Below are 27,710 nucleotides of genomic sequence, written 5' to 3'. Positions count from 1 at the left end.
GTGTGGTGTTCTACTGATGTTACATTACCGTTTGTCTGATAGGATTTGAAGGCCTTAATTGTGAGGTGAATATTGATGACTGTATTCAAGCAAGTTGTCCAAACAACAAAGTGTGTGTTGACGGGGTGAATGGCTATGACTGCCGCTGTCGACAGGGTTTCACGGGTGATAACTGTACCACAAGCATTGACTTCTGTGAGGAGCACCCTTGTCAAAACAATGCCACATGTACTGACACTTATGGCAACTACACATGTGTCTGCCCAGTTGGCATCACTGGTGAGAATTTTTGTATTATATGTATTAGGGTTGTCAGTTCTCTCTTTAACTGAGTCACTCCATCCCCAAATAAAAGTTGAACACCGCTAATAACAGGGTTTACATTTGGAGATCCAAAGCCAGTTTCATTCATCTCATATTCTCGTGTTCCCTAAGATACATCCTGATGTTATGCTCTCATTACTTAGTCTTTCAAGTAGCTTCTTTCCAAAATGTCTCCCTGTCAATATTCTGTATGCATTTCCTATCTTCTGTCCTTACACTGTAATGTTTTCTCAAGTACAATGATGAATCTGGATGTAGAGGGAAATAGTTATCATCTCTTTTAAGGAACTAATCCAGAATTTGCCGGGGACTGAGAAAAGTTACAAAACACTTGTCCTGATAGCTGGTATCTGGAATGAATGAACCCAGGATTTTTCCATATTGGAAGTAGGCATCCCTCATGCAAGTTATATCGTAACCTTTTTTATTTGACTACTCTGATTGTCATTTGTTCAGAAAAATTACCCTAAAAGTGTCTTTGTAATTACTTGCTTTGCTCAGTGATTTTTATGGTTTTTATCCTATTGTCTTCAATTTTGTAGGATGTAAAACCACATTGTGGTGTGTGGAATTTTATATGTTAGTGGATCATAGACACCCACTAATTTTGTATGAAACGTTACTTTGTATGTTAACATTTACAAATTTAGAAATATGTCTGGTGCTAATTTTCGAGTTAATATCTGACAAACCTAACATAATTTGAATCTTTACTACTCATAATTATGCACAGAAATTGATCAGTAAATTCTGTAATTATTAATGTATAGTCCTCACCAGCCTCAGCATTGAATTGAAAGTAGAGTGGGCATTACATGTTCATCTCATAACTTTTCGGATTTCTATGTTTAATTATGTTTTTGTTAATGACTGTACTTATTTGAACTATTTCAGGGCGTAACTGTGAACATGATGTTGATGAGTGTTCTAAATCACCGGAACTTTGCAACAGCGGTATATGTGTCAATAGTGTGGGTAGGTATTGTTCAGAGAAGGATCTTGCCAAGGTAGAAGTATGGTTCATTGAAGCATTTTGCTACACTTAGAAATGCAGCTTTCTTTTTCCTGGAAGGGTAGGACATTGTTTGAGAATATGTGGCAGCATTTGCTTGTATTAAATATAGTTTTTCCCCAAGATATTGTTTGATATAGCTTTGTTTTTGAAGTTATATGAACTTGCAGGCAGAATTGTCAGGTTATGTAGTATCAGTGGCTTCTTTTAGACATAAACAGATTGCTGTAGATTAATGTAATCTGCTGTAATTTGCAGATTCTGAATCTTAAATGTGAATGTAAGGACAGAAGTATTCTAAAAAATAAAATGAAATTAAAAACAAATTTTCAAATTTATTTATGCAGCCAAGGCATTTTGTACTAATGAAAATTACACATCAGAAGAGTTACTGTGTTAATGCTAGATTATAATTTTTTGCTATTTGTATATTCCATATTATAATTTGCATGTTGAAAATACTAAAAAAAAGTGCTCAAAGCTGTTTGGTATTTCATGGTATTCATATTGGATTCAAAGGTAGCTCAGCCAGTATATTAACTAGGTTATGGGCCGGTTGACTGGTGTTCACTTCCCAGGAGGGGTAGAGACTTTTCCTTTGCTATCATATCCATACCAGCTATATGGCCTACCCAGCCTCTTATCCAGTGTACACACTGGAGGCTGTTTTGCAAAGGATGAAATGACTGGGCTATGAAGTTGTCTAATCATTTCTACCTAGTGTTGAGTTATACCTCCATTCCTTAGAATAGTGCTTAATTGACCGTCAGGGTATTCATATTAATTTTTTCTTTGTAAACTTTTGAATATTGCTTTTAATATTTCTTTCAGACATATTTTTATATGATGCTGTGTTATATCATAAATATGATATCTGGGGTTGAATCCTTCAAAACCTTAAAATGTGATAGAAAGTACATTAAACATTTCTTTAAATTTCTGCCATGACTTCTTAACATGGTGCCTAGACCTAAACATAATTTGTCAAGACATACATAAGACCAACTTGATAGTAACATGCTGGTTGTACACTAATCGTGTTGTGTAAGAGTATTGTCCACTTTACTGCTTATAGGAAGCTACCTTTGTTTCTGCAGTCCGGGATTTACTGGTGACCATTGTGACTTGGACATTGATGAATGCCTATCACAGCCTTGTCACAATAATGCCACATGCAAGAACAGGATAAACAGCTACCACTGTATCTGTACACCTGGTTTCACAGGCAAGTCTCCTCAACCTTAATTTTCTTTTGTTTCTTCATCTTAATCTCTCTCGATCATTTGTTCCTTTTTATTATTATTCTTCTCCACCCTCTTTTTCTTCCTATTTCTCTGCTTTCACTCCTCTCCCCTCTATATCAATTTATTGTTTTTACTAAGGGCAGAATTGAGTATTAAGAGCCTTAAGATATCTCTAATATATCACTGCCATTTTGTTTTTCTCTCAGTCCAAACTGTAAATAATACAGTCATTTACTTTGGCTGGCCATTGTGATCTAATTTGAGTAATCTTGGCGTTTTTTGCCTTTCACTCGCAATTCAGAAATCCTGCAGGTGTTAACAGTAATCTGTTTTTTAAACATGTTGGCTATTGTGGTCAGAATGATATTTATTAGTTTACCATTGAAGTCTAAATTGTCCTGTACAGTCCTCATATGAACTTATAGCTATATCCTTTCTGAACTCATTTAAAACACTAAACAGCTGATTCTAGTTTGTATAGTTGCTTCATTCTAATTTATTTATTTTCATTTTAGATTTTTAGCTCTTAGTAATCTTTTCCTATTTACATGTGACTTTGAATATGCAATTTCCAGCATGTTTAAGGCATTTTGTTTTGTACAACTTATTTTTATATGCCATTTCCTCATTAATTATATAGTAATGCTGTTCTGCTACTAGTTTCAGAACATTTAAATAACATATACTTAATTTCTTCCTCCCTTGTTTTCCTGATGTAGTATTTTGTCTTCAGGCAAGGACTGCAGCACTGACATTGATGAATGTGCATCTGTTCCATGCAAGAATGGAGCAACTTGCATTGATGATATTGCTGCCTTTAGGTGCATCTGCCCTCCAGGTCTCACAGGTTCTCTCTGTGAGATTGACATTGATGACTGTGAGGTATGTATCCAAATAAAAGGATAATTTGTTCATATGATAGTCATCTCTCCTTCTTTTGTATGGCAAAAATGTAAGTATAATTGAGGCAGTATCATCTCCATAATTTTTACTTCTGTATCAGTGGTAATACCAAAATGGTAATTAAATTTTTGAGGCAGACATGACACTGCTGTTATTTAATATAGTTCTAAAATTTTGTATGGTTAAAGATCTTCAGATAAGTTGAATTTTGTTTAAAGATCCTTTACTACACAATTTTAAGACTACATTAAAACTACTTTTTTGTATAATATGAATTATTGTAAGGCAGCCACAAAATTTATACCAATGTGTAGTTTTGTGTTTGATTGCAATAACTAAAGAATTGTTGAGTTAAGAATGTAATGTCATAAGTGTATCTACAAATTGTGTAAAAACTTGTCTTTTATGTTAAAAATTACAATTATAGTAATAGAACAACATTTTGAGGTTATGTGTGGAATGTTTCAAATACAGGCTTTCATACTAAAGAATATTATGCAGCAAATATACCAAATAATTTCTGTAATTATTGATGTATTATTCCTGCTAAGTACATTACACAGATGGGTGTTTTTAATACATGTACACAGCTGTTCAGACTGTATCATCATATAGTTTACCATACTTTTTTTTACAAGTTTAGTTATTTTATATTATTTTGTGTTATGACAAATATCTTTGAAATTGCAGCCAAGATATGAAAGGTACATTATCCCTATGTTGTACAATAAATTGAATAATCCAAAGTTAATTAATAAGAAAACATTAATGCTTTCAAGCTCTGAGGCAGGGAATGACAATTTAAATAGGAGTTGTTTTCAAACTGTTTGGGCTAGGAGAGGGTTAAAGGAAAACAGGTTTCATAAGTCTTTCTAAAGATTTTTTCTGCTACATCCTCTTATGATATTGACTAGAAATATGACATTTCAGCAGAAGGTTATGGATTTAAGTACCAGACCAGATTTTGAGTTTTCACTTGTCTTTAATGATCATATTTTCAGTCCTCACCATGCCTCAACGGTGGACAATGTGTGGATTTAATCAACAGCTTCATGTGTAACTGTACAGACACAGGTTATGAAGGTGATTTTTGTGGGAATAACATTGATGACTGTCAAGCTGCCCCATGTACCAATGGAGCTGAGTGCCATGATGGTATTAAGGATTATAACTGCAGTTGTTTTGAAGGTTATACAGGTGTGTAGCAGACAAGTATGTCTACTTCTACTGGTTCTTCTTCCTCTTATACTTCTTGTGCTTCTTTCTAGGAAATTTCCACTTTACATGAGCCTTCTAGCAACAAAAATAATGACAAATGTCACCTGAAAGGTGGATACCTTCTAGCCATTAAAGCATGCTAATGGATTAATTCCTTTAATTCAAGTTTTTGTTTTTATTCAGGTAAGAACTGCGAAATTGACATCGATGAGTGTGAGAGTTCGCCATGTCAGTATGGAGGCACCTGTTTGGAGCGTTCAAACCAGTCTCTTTACCAACAGGTTGGATCCCAGACTGCTTTTTTCCCTGAGAAATTCAAGTACTTCTCTGCCAGTGGGTAAGTTGTGCCTTTTTATCCATTAAGTTCCTATATGTATTATGAATTCTTAGCACTTTTGTTTAACCCTTACTTTGCCACCTAAATTGATTGTATCCTGACAATGTTGCAGTGTTTTGCACTGGATAGTGCATTGACTACTCACAGCATGCAGTTTAATTAATGCTTGCCATTCATGTGGACATGTAACAATGCATATTTCCCAGTTTGGATCATCGTATCCAGTTGTTACTAGAAACCAGGAATGACCACTTAACCACTTTGTGTGGTGGGTGCAGTTTGCAAGTACTGAGGTATATTTTAAGTTTTCCCACCTTGATCCTTCTGTTTCAGGTACAGGTGTGTTTGCGTACCAGGAATCACTGGTGAGAACTGTGAGGTCAATGTGAATGAATGTGACCCGGATCCTTGCATCCATGGATCCTGCAAAGACGTGATAGGAGGCTATGAATGTGAATGTGAGGATGGATTCGAAGGGGTGCAGTGTGAAACTGAGATTGATGAGTGTGAACAGTACACACCATGTGTTCATGGTACATGCTCAGACAGAATAGCAAACTATTTCTGTGATTGTGAACCCAAATATGGCGGTAAGAACTGCTCTGTAGAGCTAACAGGTTGCTTGGATGGGCCCTGCTTGAACAATGGTACCTGTAAACCCTATCTAGAGAATGAGACCAATCAGAAGTATAACTGTACTTGCCCAAATGGTTTCCATGGACAAAACTGTACTCAGGTATGTTAATAGGTTATGATAGATCCAATTTCTTATTATATACTTAAGTTGAAAGAAAATTATTCACCAGAAACTTTAATGTCTGCCTCTTTTTTAACTTGTAGTTTCAACATGTCCTATTCCATGACTTTTTTTAAATTGTAATTAACAGAGTGAAACAGATTGCATAATGAGAAGCTTCCTAATTTTTAATCCTGATCTCTTATTATTAGAATGATTAAATGGAGGAGGATGAGATGGGAGATGACTCGCTAAACGATACAGAACTTGCCACATGATACTGGTCTGCTTGTGAATTAATGGCTGAAAGGCAACTTAAATCCGGTGTCAGCACAAATGGGGGAGATAAAAATGCATATAAAATTTGAACATAGAGATCAGAATAGTACAAACTGTAATAATTAAAATAACATTGCACATATCTTCTATTATTTACCACCATGGTGTTGCACAGAGGTTACTTTCTGTGTTAAGCAATTGTCATACAACAAAAGTGCGGTGTACGTAGATCATTTTATGCACTATAAAGAGATGGTTACTGTAACCAGACCAGAGACACAGGAACAGAGACACTTGGAGAGATTGAAGCATTTTATACACAAACCTACTAACTATTTATGACTTATTGACACTGAGTTGTTAATAGTAGTTTTGTGCATTGTAATTCCTGCTTAGTTTTAGAGGCCCTGATTTGCAAGTCGACAACGTATTACAATTAAAGTTTATTGTTTCTTGTGAGACTGACCTGAATGTTGGTTTTGCAGGTTACTACAATGTCTCTAAATGGCTCATCCTTCATTTTGGTCAACACAACTCGTGAAGAGGGATATGACATTCAGTTTCGATTCAAGACTACCCTCTCCAATGGATTGCTTGCTATAGGAAAGGGCTCAACATACTATATTCTTGAACTGGTTAATGGCAAGCTCAATCTTCATTCAAGCTTGCTCAATAAATGGGAAGGTGTATTCATTGGCTCAAAACTCAGTGACAGCAACTGGCAGAAGGTAGGTCTGTCTGATCACCCTCTTACTGTCTGTTTACTATGTAAATGGTTGGGTTACAAGATTTCTTATGTCTCTCCTGTTGCACATGTAACAGTAACACTCCTGGACTACATGATATATATGATTCTTTGGACTGTACTTTTACAACCATGATTCAGATAAAGAATTCATATTTGTAGAGTGGGAGAATAGGCAATGGGAGATTGTTATTATGTCAACTGTGAACCATGTTGCAGGTTTTTGTTGCAATTAACACTTCACACCTGGTCCTGGCTGCGAATGAGGAACAGACCATCTATCCAATCAACCTGAGTGAGGCCAACACATCCTTTACAAGTTTCCCGACAACATACCTGGGGAGCACCATGCCCTACTTGAGTGGCTTGATACACGGTCCATCCTCATTCATAGGTTGCACTGAGGATGTTATTATCAATGGTGAATGGGTTCTGCCAAATGTACGCACGAAGGAGGAGCTGTCTGTGCCTGTTACACTGATGGGTGTGGAGGTGGGGTGTCCACGTGAAGACCAGTGCAATCCGAATCCATGTCATAATGGTGGCATGTGCACAGACCTCTGGAGGAACTTCAGTTGCGCATGTGAACGTCCATATCTTGGGCACACCTGCCAGTACAGTGAGTGTTCTGTCTGCAGTTACAAACTTTTGGTTGTCGTTTTATACATTCATACTTGGAGAGGAATAAAAATGTGCAGATCTTTATTTGACATTTTTCTCCATTTCTCTTCTACTCCATACATTTTTGTTGAAGTATTCTCAGTGCTGTGGCTTCTCCAGTGCTGAATTTTAGTATTTTTTTATGCTTGCTTTCTTGAGGAATTACTTATACTTGTTTGTTCAGATTCACTGTTACTGTCATTGCCACTAACACTGACATCTCAAGCCACTTCCTCACAGGATTTTGAAAATAATTTATTCATAATTACATATGGGAGGTATGAATGATATTTCTGTAATACAATGTATGCGACCAAAATGTGAAATAACATAATTTAGAGTTTTCCAGAAGGATGACTGATATTTACATATAAGTTGAGAAAAACTAGTCAAATGATACAATCTGGTTTACTTGCTTGAAACTGAGTCCACTCAATTACCACAGTCAAGAAATTAAGTTTTGTTTGTTTTTAAAATTTTATTTATTACTTGAAACTATAGAATGAGTAGGTGTGAGGATTAGAATTAGTTTGTTTAATTATTTGTAACAGAACACAGATAAACAGAGAATGTTCTGACTCTGCTGTAATGTTTCAGACCTGACAGCAGCCACATTTGGTTATGAGAATATTACTGATAGCCTTGTAACTGTGATGATGAATGATCCAGCCCGTAGGGCAATTCGCAGTGTTGTGGACATTTCCATGTTCATTCGGACTCGTCAGGAGGAAGGTACAATCTTTTATTTGGGTTCATCATCACTTATCAGCTCTGGTGAGGAGACCTTTATCCTTGCGCAGCTGGATGCTGGAGAACTGCTGATTAAAATACAGTTCAGTGGCACACTGGAGAAATACACTGTTGGAGGCCAGAAACTGGCTGATGGGAACAACCATCTCATACAGGTACTTTTCTGTAATTCAAATAAGTTAAGAAATTTCCCATTCTATAATAATTGCTGAATCAGTTGTTTATGAAAATTTGTTGTGGTGGCCCTTCTGAACTACACAAATGAAAGTCTATTGAATTACATGTTTTGAGGCACAGTTCCATAAAGTGACTGCTTATGGGATGAATGACCAGGGTTCAGTTTCAAGAAATGGTGAAATTTTTGTTTTTGCCACCATGTGAGATCCACAGTCTTTCTTCCAGTAGGTACCAAGGCTCATTTCCTGGGGGCAATGTAGTGGAAGCATGAAGCTCTAGAACAGGAATTTAGGATGTGTTGAACTTGTTTTCATTGAATGGTACTCGGGAACATGTACAACTTCACATTCACACCAACAGTAATAACAGTAGTAGTAATGGTGTGATGAGGATATAATAGTGCTGCTGTTTATGGCAGTAATAACCTTCCCTTCATAGCATTAATTTTTACAGGTATTACAAAACTGAACTTTTTCATAGTTTTATAAGTCTTTAAAAGCATCCTGTTCCTCTGCCTGCAATTTGGTACATAAGTGTAATATGTGTGAAAAAAATGTGGTATAGGTCACACGAGAAGTGCTGCACTTTTGGTCGTATGAGATGGCCCCATCTGAAGCTTGCGCTAGAGGGGTGTGTCAGCTTCAGTTGATTTGTAGCTCTAGCTGTGTTTAGATCGGTGCATCACCACAGCTGAGGCTGTGCAACCTCCACTACTACTGAACTCCCCTCTCTTGGCTTACACATTGCACATTAAGTGCCACCACTACTCGCGTGACCTATATTAATATTTTTTATATGTAAATGTTATGTTTACATACTTCATCCTGTGTATTAAAATGGCTGATTTTTATTGTGAAACAATTCTTAACAAAATATGATATGTGCTGGAAAATATTCCATTTAGCAAGACCACATTCAAAATGTGTAAGAGTAAATGGGAAAGACAGGAATTGGAGAACATAGTAACTGATATTAAGTATGTATTTTTGTAATCAGTGTGGTTGTAATTAACTAACTTAATTAGCTACTTCAAATGTGACATGTTTGGTCATGCTTCTGAGGATGGAGTTATGATTTTCATAAGCTTCATGTGTTGTTATTCTCGTAATGTTTCCACAAGGTTGTGCGTAACGTGACACTGGTCCAGGTGAAGATAAATGGAACAGAGTACTTCCGTAAGACTATCTCTGCAACAGGCTCACTTGATGTTAATGTGCTATATCTTGGAGGCATGCCTCAAATGGGGCGCACCATTCGCCAAGTTGAAGCAATTCCAAATCGATCTGAAATCACAAAAATCCCAGTGAACTTCAAGGGCATCATACAAGATGTGCAGGTAACATACAGAATGTGTTCTGTCTGTCTGTTGGATGTCAGGTATAAGAAAACAACCACTGAAATAGTTTTGTCATTTATTACAGATTAGCAATGGGAACCGCATCATGGTGGTAGAATTCTTCCCATTGAAAGCAGAGGATCTAGACATTCCACCTCATTTTGGTACTGTAACCTTTGATAAATCGACAGTTTTGGAGGGAGTGGTATCTGACAACTCGTGCAGAAACAACCCATGCGAGCACAGTGGCACCTGCTTTGTGACATGGAATGATTTCAGGTGCAGAATTATTCTCAGCTTCTTCACTGAGTGCTTGAAGAATTTATGATGAAAATTTAGTTGAGCCTGGTTAATTTTATGCATTCTTTATAATCAGTGCATCAAGTAAACATAATTCAGCAGTTGTATTGTTATTTTGTCTACTTGCATGGAAAGTCATTACTGCATCATTTGTATAAATTGTATGATAACTTATAATAAATTGATGTCTAACCCTAATTATGAGTGTGGAGATCAGAGGAATGTGAAAGAATATTGATTTTTGGGTTGTTTAATGATGCATATTCTACTGCTTAGGTTTTATAGAGTTGCTAGGATGATTTAAAATGCTGAATTGGAAAGAATATATAGGTCATGGCCTATTTTAAGGTATTATCCCACAATTTGCCTGGAAGAACTGAGGAAAACCAAAGAAATTTTCAGTAAAGATAACCAACCTCAAGTCACCTTTTGAACCTGGGATAGTTTGGAAAGAAGTGGTTATATTCTCATTTGGATAATATACCAGATTTGCCTCAACAGACTGAGGAAGATCATGAAACCAAGTGAGAGTGATAAATCTCTTTGGTGGGATGTATGCAGTACATGTGGAGGTCAGGTGACTGAGCCACTCAGTTTGTGCTGTGGTGTTGCAGATGTGTGTGTCCACATGGCTACAAGGGCAAGATGTGCCAGGAGATGGAGTTCTGTCAGTTGCAGAACTGTCCAGCAGGCAGCACTTGCCAGAATCTGGACAATGGCTATGAGTGTATTGCCAATGCCACTTTTGATGGCCATAACATGTCACTTAACTACTCCCTTCGTGCAGTGAGCAGCTTCAATAGTGAACAGCTGGACACCATGAGCATAACATACCGTAGTCGAACAGGTAAAACAGCTCGTGGCAGTTTGACTCACTGACTGTTAGTGAAGAAAAATGTGTGTCAGCTCTGTGTTAAGTAATATTTACCTGATCAGAATATTGACATTAGTGTGGTATTTTTTCCCCTGGATAATTTATAGATATATACTTGTTTATCTGTAACCATGTACAGTGTGTGACACAGCAAAACATTGCAAAGTTGAAGTCCCCTGCTACACTTTCCATATTAAAACAAATTGTATAAAGCACAGTGATGGCATCAGGATACAGTTAATTTAAAGAGCACAAGGTATTAAAACTCAATCTAATTTTTTTCTATGGAATTTGTCAAAAAAATAGATCAGTGTTTTAGCATTCTTGTGTATTCTGTGAATGAGTTTGTGTGGTAGGTAGACTGTTTAATGATGTGGTTTCAGTTGCATATGGTAAATTGTGTTAAGTGGGGGTGATGCTGACCACTCACCCCCCATCTAGTGCCAAGGTTGAGAAGTAGCTATACTGCCTCTCCCCTGTGCACCTACATGGCATGTAACAGGATGGCTTTACCTTTATATTGTGTCAAGTGAGAAGGCTTAGAGGGTGGCTGTTAAAGATACTGACTTAGAATTGCCTTTATAAGACGCGGAATACCATGAAGCACCTTATCATTGCCAGTAGAAGTATTTTGTTAAATTAATATAAAAACTGTGTCAAAAGTAAGTTTTTTCACATTAATTGACTTAAATAAGTCCCAGCCATCTTGATTTATTTGAGTAAATTCACAAACAGCTCTTATTTCTGACTTTTATAATTTTCACAGTAACTGAGCAGAATAATTCTACCAGACAGCACTAGAGAGGAGAAAGTTTCAGTTTTCAATGCATAGGCCTATTTGCAATGATCCACTGCATGTAACTGAACTGCATTATAAAAATGAGACCACAGAATCACTGGTGGTTTATTGATTGGTTGAAAATAGGCAGCCAGTGAATTTCTGGCTTTTAGGCAATTCATTTTAACAAACATTAATTTGTTTCAGGTGGTACCATGCTGTACATTCATTCTGGTACAGAATTCTTCTCATTGTCTGTGTACCATGATCAGGTAACTGTGGCATGGAATTTTGATGAGATGCCACATGGCCAAGTCTACAGATTCCATAAAGATGATCCAGATGGCCAGTGGACAACAGTACTTATCAGAATGGACAACAATGGCATCATGGGGAAATTCAGTTTTGCTAGCGAGGACAGTGCACAAAGTTTTTCTTCTGCTATTTTTCCTCTTGAAGCATGGCAACAGCTTGTTACAAATGGCAAGATTATGTTGGGAGGAAGGACAAATGTACAAGACAACATTGGTGAGTTGTGGAATCACATTTCATTTGATGGTAGCCTGTTACCTGTGTGAGAGGGTATGAAAGGTAAAAGAAGTGATGGGAAAGCAAAACAATGAGTTGTGATGTTGATAGAAGTAGATATAATTTTGCTGTTCACTGAAAAAATACTGTTTACCCTATGATTGCCAGGACAATAGAAATCTGATAGTGTTACATTTTTTGTACTCTTCAACTATAACGAAAGTAGTGTAAACTAATACCAGCATAATACTCCTTGTTCCTTTTGAGTATAGCTTAACCACAAACCTCACAAAGATGCAAATGTTGCACAAGTATCATGTTAGAAATGTCTAAAGGGTTAGTTTCTTTGGGAAAAAATTATGTTGTATCAGATAAGAAAATTGTTACTGTTACACAGCAAGACTAGGATCACCACACTAAACTTTCACACATTTGTATTTGAAATGACGCACATGCGCGCGTGCTCACACATACACACACTGCGTTTGAGTAATTTTGTGTGCTACTTTTGCAAGTCTGAATACATGAGAGGTTTAAGTGCTCAAGATAAATGCAAAGTATTGTAACAAATTGTGGTAGTTCTGTTTCTAAACACATATCAAACTACATGCAGCAGAAAATCTGTATCTAAGCACAGAACAGATGAAAATGTGACTGTTCCAGAAGAAGTTGTGTCATCATATTGCTTGGTTTATTAGCGAGGAAAAGTAACAGGAAATTGGCAGAAAAATTGCATCGTGTTCACAGAAATTCTTTTATGATTCAGATCAATCCAGTTCATATTTTAATTGTTTATTTCTCTAAGATTCTTTTTAACCCTCAGTTGGTCTATGCCATGTAAGTTTTCCAGCCAGAGTTTTTGAAGCTTCGTATATTTCCTTGTATCCAACTGTTTGTCATATCCTCTTAATTTCATACTTAGTAAAAAAATAATAAAATGGCTACAGGAAGTCTGTATTTAGGTTCAATTTGATAATGGTACTTGATGAACCAGTTTAACCAGGCATGTGAAATACTATGCAGAAACAGAACATAAACATGCCTGCAGACTGTGAAAGAAACATTTCTTATATGCTAACATTTTGAAACACTGTGATGTGAAGTCATGTCTGACAAATTGAACATAGTGGGAATTTGTGTTAGTGGAAATCATACACGGAAACAAACACAAAATGGTATAATTAATTATAGCTCATATTATCCCCACATTATAGTTTAAAGCGTGTTAAAGAAAACAAGTTCCTAAGATTTTACCTGAACTTCTTGTTAAGCTTTAGGTTTGGTTTTGTTTTCATTAACAAATAGCCACAACAGTTGATACTTGAAACCCATTAACTGAACAAACATATGTATACTGTAATGCAGTAATATCTCCTTTCAGGTTTTGGTGATGGAGTGTCTGTGTCAAATAGACACAGTTATGTGACGTTTGATAGATCTGGCTCTGATATAACGGGCTCAGGAACAAATGAGAATAGAGTGGACTACCCAGGTTTAGCCATGACAACCACTACAACCCCAGTTATTCCATTTGCTCTTGAAGGTGCATTCTTCAAGGTACTTAATACATATTTGGACTGTACAGACAGACCAAAATATCATGTGAAAGTCATTCTAACTATTTACATTGAGAAGTGTCTCTTTGAATAATACTATTTACAGATGATATGTTCAGTAGGAAGTTATATCTATTTGTGTTTGGAAAAATAAACTTGATTTGTCATCTTCTAGTCAGTCTCTTGAGGGTTACATTCTTTTGTTTTTTGTGTTTAAGTTTCTGGGTATTTTTTCTATTAATCCATTTATTTCTTTGTTACCTGTGAGAATGGCTTTTATTCATTAATATATAATCTTTGTTCCTTGTTCATAACATTGTGGCAGAATGTGTAATGTGGTGAATTGCATTTATGTATGCAGGGATGCTTAGGTGAAGTCCGGATTGGAGGTCTCTTACTTCCATACTTCACTCCTGACCAACTGTATTCTGACAACTCCACTGCACAGAACTCTTTTGAACTGTCTGCACCACGGGAGAGGGCACATGATATAGATGGGGGATGTCGGTTATGTTTCGAGAACGAGTGCTTAAATGGGGGACATTGTGGAGCCCCTGCAGAATCATATGCTTGCAACTGTAGTGCAGGCTTTGAAAGCTATGACTGTGCTACAAACATTAATGAGTGCGAGCAGAACCAGTGCCAGAATAATGCCACCTGTATCGATGGAATTGCTAATTACACCTGTAGCTGTCATCAGGGTTGGGAGGGATGGCTGTGAGTATATTTGTTTATCTTTTTCTGTTGAGGAACTCAGAAGAGATAAGTGATAGAAATGTGACAGTTGCAGTTTTCAGAAAAGATTCATATCATGAAATCTTTTTTCAGGGTATGAGCTTCTGATATTAGATTCATCTCTCTACCTTTTTTATGTTATGAGATATTTTACAATTTGTCCACTCACACCAAAACTGTGTTAAGGTATAACTTCACACAAATACCATTACACATTATAAACTATGTATTCAAATCAAATGACACATGTTTCAATATGTAATGTTATGTTGTTGGTGTCATTCACTTTTACCCTTTTTACAAATGTTGTGTACAGATGCTGAGATTTTAAGTTGGTCTTTTATGCAGTAAATGCACTTAATCTACTGAATGTGAGAGCAGTAGAAATCCAACAGACCGTGAAACTATTACCCAGCTTCTAGAAAGAAGCAGCATTCCAATGAATACCATAATGGTGTGGTGTTCCAAGACAATGACTAAGCATGAGAAATTAATTACGTAACTGAAAGATATAAGTTTTCCCTAGCACTTATCAAAACTGAGCATTTATAAAAATATTCAAGAACAAACTGCAGAAGACTATTAAAGATAAATTGACAGTAAGCACTGAAATATCCTACTGAACAACACAAAACTAATCCTTAACCTCCCAAAGAGAAATGCTGTAGTATTCTTCAGGCTGTACATCTGACAGTGTTTGGCTCCACACTTACAAGAAATTTCTTGACCATTGAGTGACTTTCTCAAGGACTCTGCTCCATTGCACTATTATGAAACAATATAAAATTCAGTAATTGTAGTAAGACATGTAGATTTCCTCCATTCACACACAAAATTAGAATTACAGAGAAATTAATTTAACTGAAGTGTTTTTATTTGGAACAGATGTGATGTTGATATTGATGAGTGTACATCCAATCCATGTCAACATGATGGGATGTGTATCAATGGCTTAGGCAAGTTTGATTGTAAGTGTACATATGACTACATGGGTCTGTACTGTGAGAATTTCAGACTTATCACGTGTGACAATACACCATGCCTGAATGGGTCCACATGCACTGATGTGAAGAGTAAGTGTGTTTAATAATTTGTTTGTTTTACCCTTTTTTTTTCCACCCCCTTGTTCTTGTTCCCCATGCTGAACCACTGCATTACATAAAGTTATGTTCCTCTTTTCAGTACCTCTTATAATGGTTCACTGACAAACATAGAGGGTAGTTTTCATTTTTAAACTAAACCTGAAACACAGATATTTATTAACACTGTGAACTTTGGCCAGTGACAACTACTGTAGACAGAGAAAGGCTGTGTCTTCTCATCGTCCACCATTGCAACTCTTCTGTGAAATTAAGTATTGAGACAGTTTATAAACATATGCCCTTAAACATTTTGTATACATGAAGAATTACAGATGTGTTGAAGGTGGAGAACTTGAGTTTATATTTGACAGTATTAAGGTATTGGTAGTCTATGGTAACAGAAATATTGTGCATAAATAGATTAAGTTGTGTGACAATTAATTCACATTTTCTGCTAGCCCTGCTGTATGCACTGATGGAGTTTTGAGAGGCCCAACATGCCAACAGTGGGTGGGTAAAAATAATGCTTTCAGAACCAGGAGAAGGGCAGTTATATTGAATCTAAATATGTAGATTTGTCTGAGAGCAAACATTAAACAGCCACTGTAAGAAGTTTAGCATGAGAAGAATTGGTTCTTTTGTTCTGCAGAGAACTTATGCAAATTTAAATATCAGATGTCCAAAGATTACAGAAGAGTAATTTAATCTGTTGGACATGCATTGCTGTGTAAGGAATGAAATCAGTGTGTTGGACTGAAATTTATTCTTTCCATCAGACCCCAAGACAGGAGACAACTTCACTTGTATCTGTATGGAAGGCTTTGAAGGGCCAAACTGCAATAAGCCGTACTGCCTGGAGCAGCCATGTCAACATGAAGGCACTTGTGACTTGACAGGACAGGTAAGTGAAATGTGCAGTTTATGATGTACTAAGTCATCCTGTTCAGTCAGAATTACAAAATGTATTGTTTGTTTCGTGAAGGAACAAAGAAATTGATAGGGTTTATGAGTGTTAACACTGGTCATAGTTCTCCTCCCTTAGTTTCCCATAAAGGGTTTTCTGTTGTCATTAACTTGGTTTAGGTTGGGTAAGGTTAGGTTAGTCACATGCATTCTCAAATAACCAGGCACAATGTTGAGGGGAAATGGGTCTGCTAACATTATGTTGGGTTTGGTTGGGTCAAGTTGGTCAGTGACTTGATGGCTTTTCTCTTACAAACCATATTTTTGCTAACCATACCGAACGCCTGTCATTACCAAAGATTTGCTATACTATTTCAAAGATTCTTCAACAGTGAACTGAATAGATTGTGCCTGTGTGTGTGTGAGAGAGAGAGAGAGACTTGTCTAAGTCTACTTCACTAGTATGCACTATTACTTACGCTCTCTCTCTCTCTCTCTCTTTCTCTTGGCTATCTTCCACATGCTGCTATCTTTGGATATTCCTTAAGACAAATGTGAAAATAATACATCCTGTCAGAAGAATTTGTATCTGTGATGGAAAAGCCAGTTAGCAATTTCGAATTTTACATGAGGAACTGTGTGATTTATTAAGGTCACCTAGTTTTGTTAGGATAATGAAATTAAGTAAGTTATGATGGCCAATGTGTGTATCTTAGATTGGAAGACAAATGCTTACAGAATTCTTATGGGGAAACTAACTGGATAGCAGTTACATGGAAAACTGGTAAGGAGATGGAAAAATAACATTGTCATTGCTCAGTAAGTCCTTCATGAAGGATAGTAAAACAATATGTTCAGAAGCAAGAGGAGAATGACAGTTCCTAATGGTAATGACATCATATTTACAGGCTCCTGTATGTCGCTGTCACCCAGGTTATGGGGGGAAGTACTGTGAGGAAGACATGAATGAATGTGCAGTGGGGCCAGAAAAGATTTCCCCATGTCAGAATGGAGGTAGCTGTACAGATGGCATCAATAACTATATATGCGACTGTTTGGGCACCGGTATGTATATTATGACAGTGGACATGTTTTTATAAGCTGACATGGTAAGGTCTTGTTAACTGTAATAATGCACAGATTTAACAGTAGTGAATACTACAATTGCTGTTCAAAAAAATGTGTTTAAGGTACTATTCTTAATGCAGAAAGACTGAATAACACTATGATACCTTCAGTCAGAATATTGAGTCTCTGGACAGAGATTTGAACCCAGAAGTTTATGAACATGAGGGAGAAATGCTAAGTGCTCAGATGCATTCTCCTTTGAAATAGTTTCTTAGTCACCATTCATGATCAAGCTGAGTCCTTGAGGAAATGACAAGTCATTTAGCTCGTCAGGAAGTTCTCTGCCTTTTATGGAGCTCAAAGTTTCATTACTATGTTCACAAGAACCCACCACTGGACCTGGTCTTGAGCCAAGATGAACCAGTTCACACACTAGCCATATTACTATAAGATCCATTTTAATATTATCATTTTATCTTTGCATAGGTCTTCCAGGTTTTCTCTTCCAAATATCCCAACTAAAATGCCCTACCAATCACCTCTTCTTTATTTACAGGATATGAAGGAATGAACTGTACAGAAGACATTGATGAATGTAGCAGAGATCTCTTTTTGTGTGGGATGGGTACTTGTCTCAACATCCCAGGCAACTTCAGGTGTCAGTGCCCAGAAGGAAAGTGTGGTTTCAAGTGTGATGATGATGACACATGCTACGTGAGTATATGCAGTTACTGCTTGTCTTTTGTGCAAGCTGCCAACCTGCAACTAACCCAGTGACTGACACAATAACTAGCATACTAATAGACTGACTGACTGTCCCAGTAACTCATGATTTAACTAAATCATTCAGTGGCACTGTAGTAATAGAATCTGGAGGTGCAGTGTCACTAATACTCATGACCCAGATGCTGGACATGATTCTGAGCCATGTGAATCCAAGTAAACAGCCCCACAGACTACATCTGAAAAATCCATTTTAATCATATTCTTCCATCTTCTGAGCTCTCAAAGTGCTTGCTTTCCAGGTTTCTGCACCAAATTGCATTAACTACATGTCTATTCTATTAAAAACTGTGTGTTTTGACCATCCTCAGTCAGCAATGCAAGACTTGTTTCTGAATACTTACAATTAGATTTGTTTTTAATTACTTGCAATTAAACTTCATTTACAGGAGAAACCTTGCAAACATGGTGGTATGTGCTATGAAAAATGTGACATTTCTTCTGGAGATTACATCTGTGAGTGCCCAGCAGCTTTCAGAGGGAAGAACTGCACAGAGGTATGATATTGCTAGCTCACAGTGCCCTGAACTTCCATACAAATGAGCTGTGAGTCAGTCAGAAATAAAATTGATAACATTTATAAATTAAAGTGACTCACTATCTTTGTTATGGATCTTAAATCACAGAAAATTTACAAATTATTATTTTACACACTCCAGTGGAGTTTGAGACACTAACTTACAATAGGACGAGTTTTTTTATCTGCTGTCTATAGAAGTTGGTGCTCTGTTCTCAACCATATTTCTACTGCTGATTCCACTCTGTCATCAGATGTCTCCTCCCAGTTGTTGCTTCAGCACTTGAAACAGATAAATCAACAGCCATTAGGCCAATAAGTGAACTGTTGTGCCTTTCATGTGGCAGTGTTTACAAGCCAGCTTAAAACAGCAGACCCCTTCAGCCATCAAAGTGTCATTGGTTTAATGCATTAAGTATAACTGACTCCTAACTCATGGTCCTTAAGAAGCGAATATTCACTCAGTTACTTAATTTTCCTGACTTGTAATGGAACCTGGGGGAGCTTTATTGTGTTTACCTACTGGTCTTGTACTGAACCAGGTGCATCCAGTCTACACCCTCTCACCATGTTTAATATTATCCTTAAATCCATGTCAAATTCTTCAAACTGGTTTCCTTCCTTCAGATTTTCTGACCTATTTTAATAATTTTGTTTGTTTACATATTATCAATTACTAGGTCATATATATCATAGAATGAGTGGATGATTATGAATTGTAAGTTAGGAAAGATGTGAAAGTTATCAGGTGTGGTCTCGTTCAATGTAATTTACCAGCGGTTGCTTGAGGAGAGATAGAAAGAAACCGCAAAAGAGGTAGCCAGGTTTGTTAGTCTCTTGTCAAGTTGAAACCCATGACTTCTCAAGTACAAAACAGGATTGCTTACCAGGGCTGTGGAGTCGGTACTAAAACCCCCCAACTCCTTCATAAAAGCTCAATATATATTAATAATGGTAAACTTACTAAAATGGTAAATGGTACCATAAGAGATTTCATCACCACCACATGAATCTTCAGGCTACCTTTTAGACTTATGACCTATATTTAAATATAAGTCTAATGGTTATTGCAGAAATCGGTTGATTTGTAGAGAGTTTGTATTAACCCTTTGCCGCGGAGATCTAAAGTCCGAGCTTGGGGTAATACGTTCTTAGTGTCCCTTTAAATTTTGCTCTAAAATACTATATTTATCATAACTTTGGAACTATATGAGATATAATTAAAACAATTTCACTGAAATCCTCTTAAAAGATGGTTTTATTATCTTACCTTATAAGATGAATGCCCTGTGTGTGAGCAGTGTAAGGATGTGGATCAGAATTTGAGCTTCGTGTATTTCACCGCCACCAACATTGTCACTCTCATTATCACTATCTCCAGTTGTCACCAACTGTGTATAATTAATGTCTATTATTGCACTGTCGGTGTCCGAACTATACTCACAGTCACTTTCATCCAAAACTTCTTCTAGAAGTGCACGTCTTTCTGTTTTTGTAAGTACGCGACTAGACGAAGAGACATCCATGATGAGAATGAGAAGGTCAGGATATCATTTTTAGATTCCCAGGTAGAACTCAATGGAATGTGGCGGTGTTGCCATATGTCCACATACAGTTATCTTTTCAGAACAAAGCAGTGCAAACCGCATTCCGCTGGCGTTATTCGTTAAAAAGTTATGGGCTACAAAAATTAAGCTTGCAGCCGACGTACACTGTACCGATATCCACTAGGGGGTATTTATGCCTCACGAATTTTCACGTCGGTCCGCGCGTAGAGGTTAAGGTACCGGATCCAAAGTTACAAAGCATTTCCACGCCACGTGGCTCAACACGTCATTGAATCTCCCTAAACTTGATGCCGCTGGAGGCTCACACAGTAGCGAAAGTGTTAAAATAGTATTTTCTTAAGATTTTATATTGGAGTTGGTAAAGATGTACCGACTCCGACTCCACAGCCTTGGTACTTACTACCACATTGTAATGTTGTCATGTCCATCCTCTTATGTAATTCAGTGCTAAATAATCTCTGCCCATGGTAGAGAGTCTGAACTAGTCATCATTTTCTTCCATTACTTCTGTAAATAGTAACATTTTGCTTCCTTAAGTAAGGCTCTTCTTTTCTTTGGACCTCTGATCATTATCAACGCTGCCATCCCTGTTCTCTGCCTTATCATTATTGTGTTCATGGATTATATTGTTTAACCTGTCATGGCTCCAAATGTAATTCTCCGGATTAAAATCTTTACTCCCAAGGAGTCTGCTGCTGGTGTCCCTTCAGCAGTGCACTGTTTACATTATGGCATGACAAATGATTTATTTATGTTTAAGCAAAAGCAAATGTACCGTCTAGTGACAGGAGACAGAAGTGCATTCTAAAGGAGATAATGTCTGAAGATATCCGTCTTCTGGGTTGTTGCGCTGTGTAGTCTGGTCGATGTTAACCAACGTTTCAGAGGTCATACTGCCTCCGTCATCAGGGCGATCGCCCTGATGACCGCTGTGAGAACCTCAAGTCTTACGAGATAATGTCTGTTCACAAGGTGTTCTCTCCAAGAAATTTCATGTATAGTAGTCTGAACAAAACGCTAGTAAATTACCAAATGCAGATACATTGGACTTGTGTAAATATAAAACTGTGAATTCTGATTTCTCCATGGTTAATGAACATCCTTGTACTTGTCGTTGTGTGGATTGATATTTATAGACACATTGGGGACACATTCATTGTGTTTTTCCTATGCAATAAACATATGTCTACTTGAGTCATGCTTTTGTTGTGTATAGGTATATGAGGAGGAAGAAAGTAGCAGTGCAGTGGACATTGCCATCATTGTGGCACCCATTGTCGGTCTGATCCTCCTTGTCGTAGCAGTGGGACTTAGCGTGTTCATTAAAATGGCTCGCAAGAAGCGGGCAACACGAGGCACATACAGTCCTAGTCAGCAGGAGTATTGTAACCCTCGTGTGGAGATGGACAATGTGATGAAACCACCACCAGAAGAAAGGCTCATCTAGGTTTTTTGGTCTCGTATTTAAATGAAAATTTCAGCTGTAGAATGAATCTCTCTTTGGAAGGAAACACAAGTTTTCAGCTGAAAGTCTCAGTGGACTGCAACTGTTGAAAAGTGGGATTAGAGCTTGAAATGAAAATCAAGTTTTAAACCATGACAGAATGATTTGTAACACCTTAATATTATTTTATATTCATCTCTTTTAACCCCTTAAGTGTGGGTGAAATTTATACCATTGCATCACTGGGTGGGGCTTTTTTATTCCATTAAAAGTAATGTTGAATTTTTTTATATATTATGAACAATACATATTTATTAGTTATGGAAAACAAACTTTTCATGTTGTTTAAATTTTTAGGAATTTTACTAACAATTTCACCACATTTTTAAAACATTTTTCATTTGTTTTCCCATGCTATTTCCATTAGCTTTAGTGGAGTAATTCACCATAAATTCTTATTAATGTCTTGCAGGACCTACTGTTCACATAATTCAAGAAGTCATTTGCAATTCTATCAAATTAAGAGAAAATCATTACACCAAAAACTACTGTTCTGTCTTGTGTGGTTGCCTGTTTCACCCCTACCATCCAAATCTCAGTGTAAGGTCATATACTATGACTTAGAGCAGCATCACTGAGTTAAAGAAATTTCGCTAGATGTCAGAACACTCGATTGAGGCATGACAGAAATAGTGTGCATATATAAGCTTAGCCCACTGAGAAACAGAATTTTTTCTAAATAGTGCATATATGCACTCTCCCCACCGGGTGGGCATTAACCAACCACGCATGTATGTGCTTAGCCCACTTAAGGGGTTAATCTTGAGCCTGTATCTTTTTATTGATTTTTACTGACCAGAAGTATTATGTGTTTTAAGGGCATGAATGTTCAAACAGTAGCCTTGGTTACTTTTCTTAATTACCATGGTTGTACACAGTTACTATTCAAGACACAGTGACTGTTTTGTCTTTGTTCTATTACCCAGCTACTATTTGACACCTGACATCTATTTTCAATTTGTTGATTTAAATAAATTGTTGCCTGTAATTTTGCATTTGTATTTCAGAATAGTATAAAACAGAACTTTATTCATAACTTTGTTATAAACTAAATAAGGGTTATAATTGTATAGAACAATTGCCTGTTCTATGTTCTTAACCCTTTGTTTACTGAAGTTGGAACAAGATGATAGTGTGACCCACGATGCATGATACTGCAGCAGCGAGGATTCTGATTGTCTTTACTTTAACCCGTAGACTTCTATTTGATCTTGTCTTCTCAGAATCCTTTTTAAAATCACTTCAAAATAAATTTCAAAAACTTGTTACAGTACATCAGTTCCAACAATTAAGGTACTATGACTTTTAACCAGCGGTATTTTACAGACATTAAGGCAGCTAACATCACCTGATGGAGGTAACATCCTGCAGATGTCAGAGTGTGCCAGTGTGTTAATAGAACAATCAGTGCTTTTAGCTGGTAGGCAATCAATTTTGAATGCAGGTTCAAGGTTCTTTACTAGGTATTTTTTTATTTTTATGTATGTACATGGTAGTTTATTTCAGAGATTTCCCAATGCTGATGGATCTCAGGTTGGCAGGTTCACCCAATTATGGAATTGGAAGTCTTAACCTTTTTGGTGCAAGCCTCTGAAGATCTTACTTGGGCAAAAGATGCCAGTGAGGTTTTGTTAAGATTTTAAATTTTGATCTTGAATGAAATTTATTAAATTTGTATTGTTCAGAAGTGACATGCTTATTTTGCCTGTCATTACTGGTTCATTTCTTTGCCTCTAGTGCAGTGTGATGATTGCAGGAAACACCAGTTTCAGCATTGCAAGGGTTAAACGTTGCTGTAGCAAGACTGTAATTACTGTAATTTTTTTGGCACAGATCATACCATGATAAGATACCTGCTGCCATTCCATTGTTAATATTTTTGTTTTGAATTTTAATCCTTTCAGAACTGATGGTTAAGAATTTCATTTCCCAATTAACCATCATTTTTTGTATGTAAATGTGTACATTCTATTTTATATCCATGGGCCTATGTACAAAAATTTATTTTTTAATAACTTCATTTACTTCTGCAGAAATGTACTGATATTGTAACTGACCAGTATACCAGCTTATCCATATTGTAGTTTGATCCATTAGTGAAATCAATAGTTTTGAATCAGAAAATCTTAGTGTTCAGTCAGAAATTACTACAGCAAAGGCAAAGTCATAATTATTGAATTTTTATAGTGAATAATGTATATCAGTTCTTCACCACATTTCTGTAGGATTTGCATTTATGTGTGCAGATATTGTAATTTTGAAGTCTGGTCACACTTGCCACAGAAATAGATTATTGCTCTCTGCGTTAGTTTACTGGGTGTCTGCAGTCAGTTGTAGTGATTTAGGCTGTGATCATTACAGCCTGGTTTATGTAATGACAGCAGGTAGTCACCAATGAGATAGCATTTTTTGTGATGGTGTTTGCTCCATAGTTTCCTTCATGCTTCCAGCCCCCTTCTTGAGACTTGATAATTAGTGACAGGAACAATAATATCCCAGAAATCTTTGAAGACAATAAAAATGTCCTACAAATTTGTTGCTAGCTAACAAGGGACAAAATGGGTCTCTGAACAGACTGCATCAAGGAAAGATTATATTTTGCATTACCTGTAGCAGACCAATTACTTGTATATATAATACAATGATGATAACAGTTTATGTTGCCAAATGCAATTTTTATTTCAAATTTTAAACATATCTCTTGTATCCATATTGACAAAGGTCCGAGCAATATTTTGAATGAAATTAAGCCCTGGGAGTTTGTGTAATAATGTGTACATACTGTAATCACTTTCATAACCAAAGAGTTTCCTCTTATTTTATGATACTCATTGATAACAGTGAGTTCAACCAGACAGCCGTCCAGTGTGTGTGTGTGTGTATATGTGAGCATATGCTGTAAATATATGTACAGTGTTCGAACAAGTGACAACTGTGAACAAAACACAACAATGCTATTAAAAGTGTGTGCATGAAATGGTGTAAAATATGTACATCTTCATATTAACATTGCAGCATAAAACATGAAATATTGAAGTAGCTTTATTTGGGTCTTTGACATCTGAGTTTTGTAACGTGCTGGTTTGATGCCTAAATTTGTGATAATTTAGGAATGTGTCATGCTGTCGGCACTGCAGCTTGATTCAGACCATACCCATTTCTACTGTCCAGGTGTTCTAGATTCTTATGAAGACAAGGTGTAGGATCTCAAGAAATGCTGGAAATTGTCCAAAAAGCGCACAAAACTAAAAAAAATGCAACTTGAAATTTTTTTCAAATATTTTGAAAACTTTTGGTCTTGTGCTCTTTTTAGACAGTTTGCAGCATTTTTGATTTTTCAAAAATCTCACAACCGGTCCTCACCAGAACAGGTCTCCGCTTGACTCGGTCTCTTCCACACCGTTACAACTAGACCCGCTCTCTGCCACAAATGATCTCTGCTTCACCAGCTGTCTGCCGGGCTCGGTCTCTGCCTCACTCGGTGCCAGCAGAGACCGAGTCATGCAGACACCAATTCTTGCAAGGATCGTGTGGGGAGAATTTCGAAAAATATATCTTTTAAAATTTTCAAAAATCAGAAATGTAGGAAAATGTCCGAAAAGCGCACAAAACTAATTTTTTTAAAAATTCCGATTTTTTTTTAAATTATCGAAAATGTTTAGTTATCTTCTCTTTTCATGACATTTATAACCATTTTTAAATTTCTTTAAATTTTTGAAAATTTCAAATTCCTACTGTCTTAGAAAATTAAAAATGTAGGAAAATGTCCAAAGCGCAAAAATTAAAACAATTGAAACTTTTCAATTTCTTAATTTTTTTCGAATTTTTTTAAAACTTGGAAGGTATTTTTTCAAGTTTGAGCTAACCCATCCCTATTAGAACTAGTCTCTGCCGTACCCGCTCTCTTCCACTGTCTACTTCACACAGTCTCAGCCGGACTCGGTCTGTGCCACAACTGGTGTCTGCTTTACTCGAAGTGATTCACCAAGTCTTTGCTTGACTCCGTCTCTGATTCACCCGGTCTCTGAGTGAATCGGTGTTTGCCTCAACGGTCTTTTCTAGATACGGTGTGTGCTTCACCCGGTATCTGCTTGACACGGTCACTGCATCACACAGTTTCTTCCACACACCTGTCACACGATGTCTACGTCTCCCGTTCTCTACCGGTCTCGGTCTCTGCTGTAACCGTTCATTACAGAGACGGACCGGTAGAGATAGTGTCAGACAGAGACGGGTCTTGCAGAGCACTACTCCGTTAGAGACCGGGTACGTCAAAGACCAGGTCTGGCGGAGACCGTTTCTCACAGAGGGTCGGTACGGGAGAATTATGTAAAAACTTCAAAATTTCAAGAAATCGAAAAATGCAGGAAATTGCCCAAAACGCCCACAAAACCAAAAAAATTGAAAAACTTTAAATAATTTTGTGCGCTTTTTAGATAATTTCTAGCATTTTTCGATTTTTAAAAACCGGTTCTGCAAGGCATCAGGTGGGTGGAATTTTGAATTTAAAATTTTCAAAAAATCAAAAAATACTGGAAATTGTCCAAACGCGAACAAAACCAAAAAAATTTGAATAATTTCACATTCAAAATTTTTCAAAAATTTCAAAGAATTTTTGATTTCGTGCGCTTTTCACACAATTTCCAAAAATTTTGATTTTCTTAGTTACTATCGCCTTTCACAACATTTAGAACCATTTTTATTTTTAAGAAAAATTCAAAGGGGTAATCTTGAAAAATTGTATATATTTCTAAACTCTCCCCAAGAGATGCCTGCCAAACTCGATGGATGCCTCACCCTGTCTCTGCCGAACACGGCCTCTGTCTCACCCGGTTGCTGACTGCCTCGGTGTCTGCACCAATCGGCCTCTGCAGGACTCGGTCTGTGCTGGTGTGGGTCTCTGCCTTACCTGTTGTCTGCCGCACCTGCGCTTTTCAGACTCGGCACGTCAGTGCCGTGTCATACAGAGCCCGAGTCAGGCACAGACCTCATTGGTCAGAGACACAGAACATCAGAAACATTCCGAGAGAGACCGGTTCTGCAAGGCATCAGGTGGGTGGAATTTTGAAAAATTTAAAAAAATCAAAAAATACTGTAAATTGTCCAAAAAGCGCATAAAACCAAAAAAGAGAAAAAATTCACATTCAATTTTTTTTAAAATTCTTTGGTTTTGTGAGCTTTTCATACAATTTCCAAAAAAATTTGATTTTTTCGAAAAAATTTAAAAATTTGATTGTTTTTTCTAAAATCCCCAGGAGAAAACTGCCAAACTCGATGGAAGCCCCACCCTGTCTCTGCCGAACTCCGCCTCTATCTCACCCGGTTGCTGTGAGCTTCAGTGTGTGCACCAATCGGCCCCTGCAGGACTCGGTCTGTGCTGGTTTGGGTCTCTGCCTTACGTGTTGTCTGCCGCACCTGCGCTTTTCAGTCGGAACGTCATTGCCGTGTTATACAGACACCGTATCTTGCAGAGAGCGAGTCCGTTAGACACCGCGTCCGACAGAGAAGGGACGTGCAAAGACCGGTCCTGGCCTGGATGTTATGGAGAAACTTTTGACAAAAATTATAAGAAATTTCGAAAAATCGAAAAACGTGGGAAATAGTCCAAAAAGCGCACAAAACCAAAATGTTTTGAAAATTCTGAATTCAAAACTTTTGTCGAAAATTTCGAAAATTTTTAGTTTTCTTCGCGTTTCATGCCATTTGCAGCGTTTTTTAATTTTTTTAAAATTTCGACAATTTTTGAAAATTTTCAAAGGGAAATTTGAAAATTGAGAAATTTCAATTTTTTCG

General features: G+C 37.0%; 1 protein-coding gene across 4 annotated transcripts in view; it reads left to right on the top strand.

Moving 5' to 3' along the window:
- The window catches only part of crb (cell polarity complex component crumbs), a 56,834-nt gene extending 31,872 nt beyond the window's left edge, over window positions 1–24,962 (top strand). For all 4 annotated transcript variants that reach the window (XM_087352588.1, XM_087352582.1, XM_087352593.1 and 1 more), the window contains 22 exons: window positions 43–279; window positions 1,219–1,299; window positions 2,412–2,561; window positions 3,314–3,462; window positions 4,485–4,680; window positions 4,885–5,038; window positions 5,372–5,774; window positions 6,539–6,781; window positions 7,018–7,417; window positions 8,056–8,363; window positions 9,506–9,721; window positions 9,807–10,000; window positions 10,636–10,868; window positions 11,881–12,201; window positions 13,583–13,758; window positions 14,119–14,474; window positions 15,378–15,565; window positions 16,351–16,475; window positions 17,386–17,542; window positions 18,102–18,259; window positions 18,718–18,825; window positions 21,630–24,962. In XM_087352588.1, the coding sequence (XP_087208714.1) occupies window positions 43–279; window positions 1,219–1,299; window positions 2,412–2,561; window positions 3,314–3,462; window positions 4,485–4,680; window positions 4,885–5,038; window positions 5,372–5,774; window positions 6,539–6,781; window positions 7,018–7,417; window positions 8,056–8,363; window positions 9,506–9,721; window positions 9,807–10,000; window positions 10,636–10,868; window positions 11,881–12,201; window positions 13,583–13,758; window positions 14,119–14,474; window positions 15,378–15,565; window positions 16,351–16,475; window positions 17,386–17,542; window positions 18,102–18,259; window positions 18,718–18,825; window positions 21,630–21,860 (4,784 nt within the window). In that variant the 3' untranslated portion in view covers window positions 21,861–24,962. The remainder of the gene's footprint in view (window positions 1–42; window positions 280–1,218; window positions 1,300–2,411; window positions 2,562–3,313; window positions 3,463–4,484; window positions 4,681–4,884; window positions 5,039–5,371; window positions 5,775–6,538; window positions 6,782–7,017; window positions 7,418–8,055; window positions 8,364–9,505; window positions 9,722–9,806; window positions 10,001–10,635; window positions 10,869–11,880; window positions 12,202–13,582; window positions 13,759–14,118; window positions 14,475–15,377; window positions 15,566–16,350; window positions 16,476–17,385; window positions 17,543–18,101; window positions 18,260–18,717; window positions 18,826–21,629) is intronic.
- Window positions 24,963–27,710: the final 2,748 nt, after the last annotated feature.

The sequence above is a fragment of the Zootermopsis nevadensis genome, unplaced genomic scaffold, assembly GCF_977971745.1.
Source record: "Zootermopsis nevadensis isolate Lab colony 2312 unplaced genomic scaffold, Znev_1.0 Znev_ptg000002l, whole genome shotgun sequence".
NCBI lineage: Eukaryota > Metazoa > Arthropoda > Insecta > Blattodea > Termopsidae > Zootermopsis > Zootermopsis nevadensis.
The sequence above is the reverse complement of the archived record's forward strand: the minus strand, read 5'-3'. Positions and strand labels throughout refer to the sequence as shown.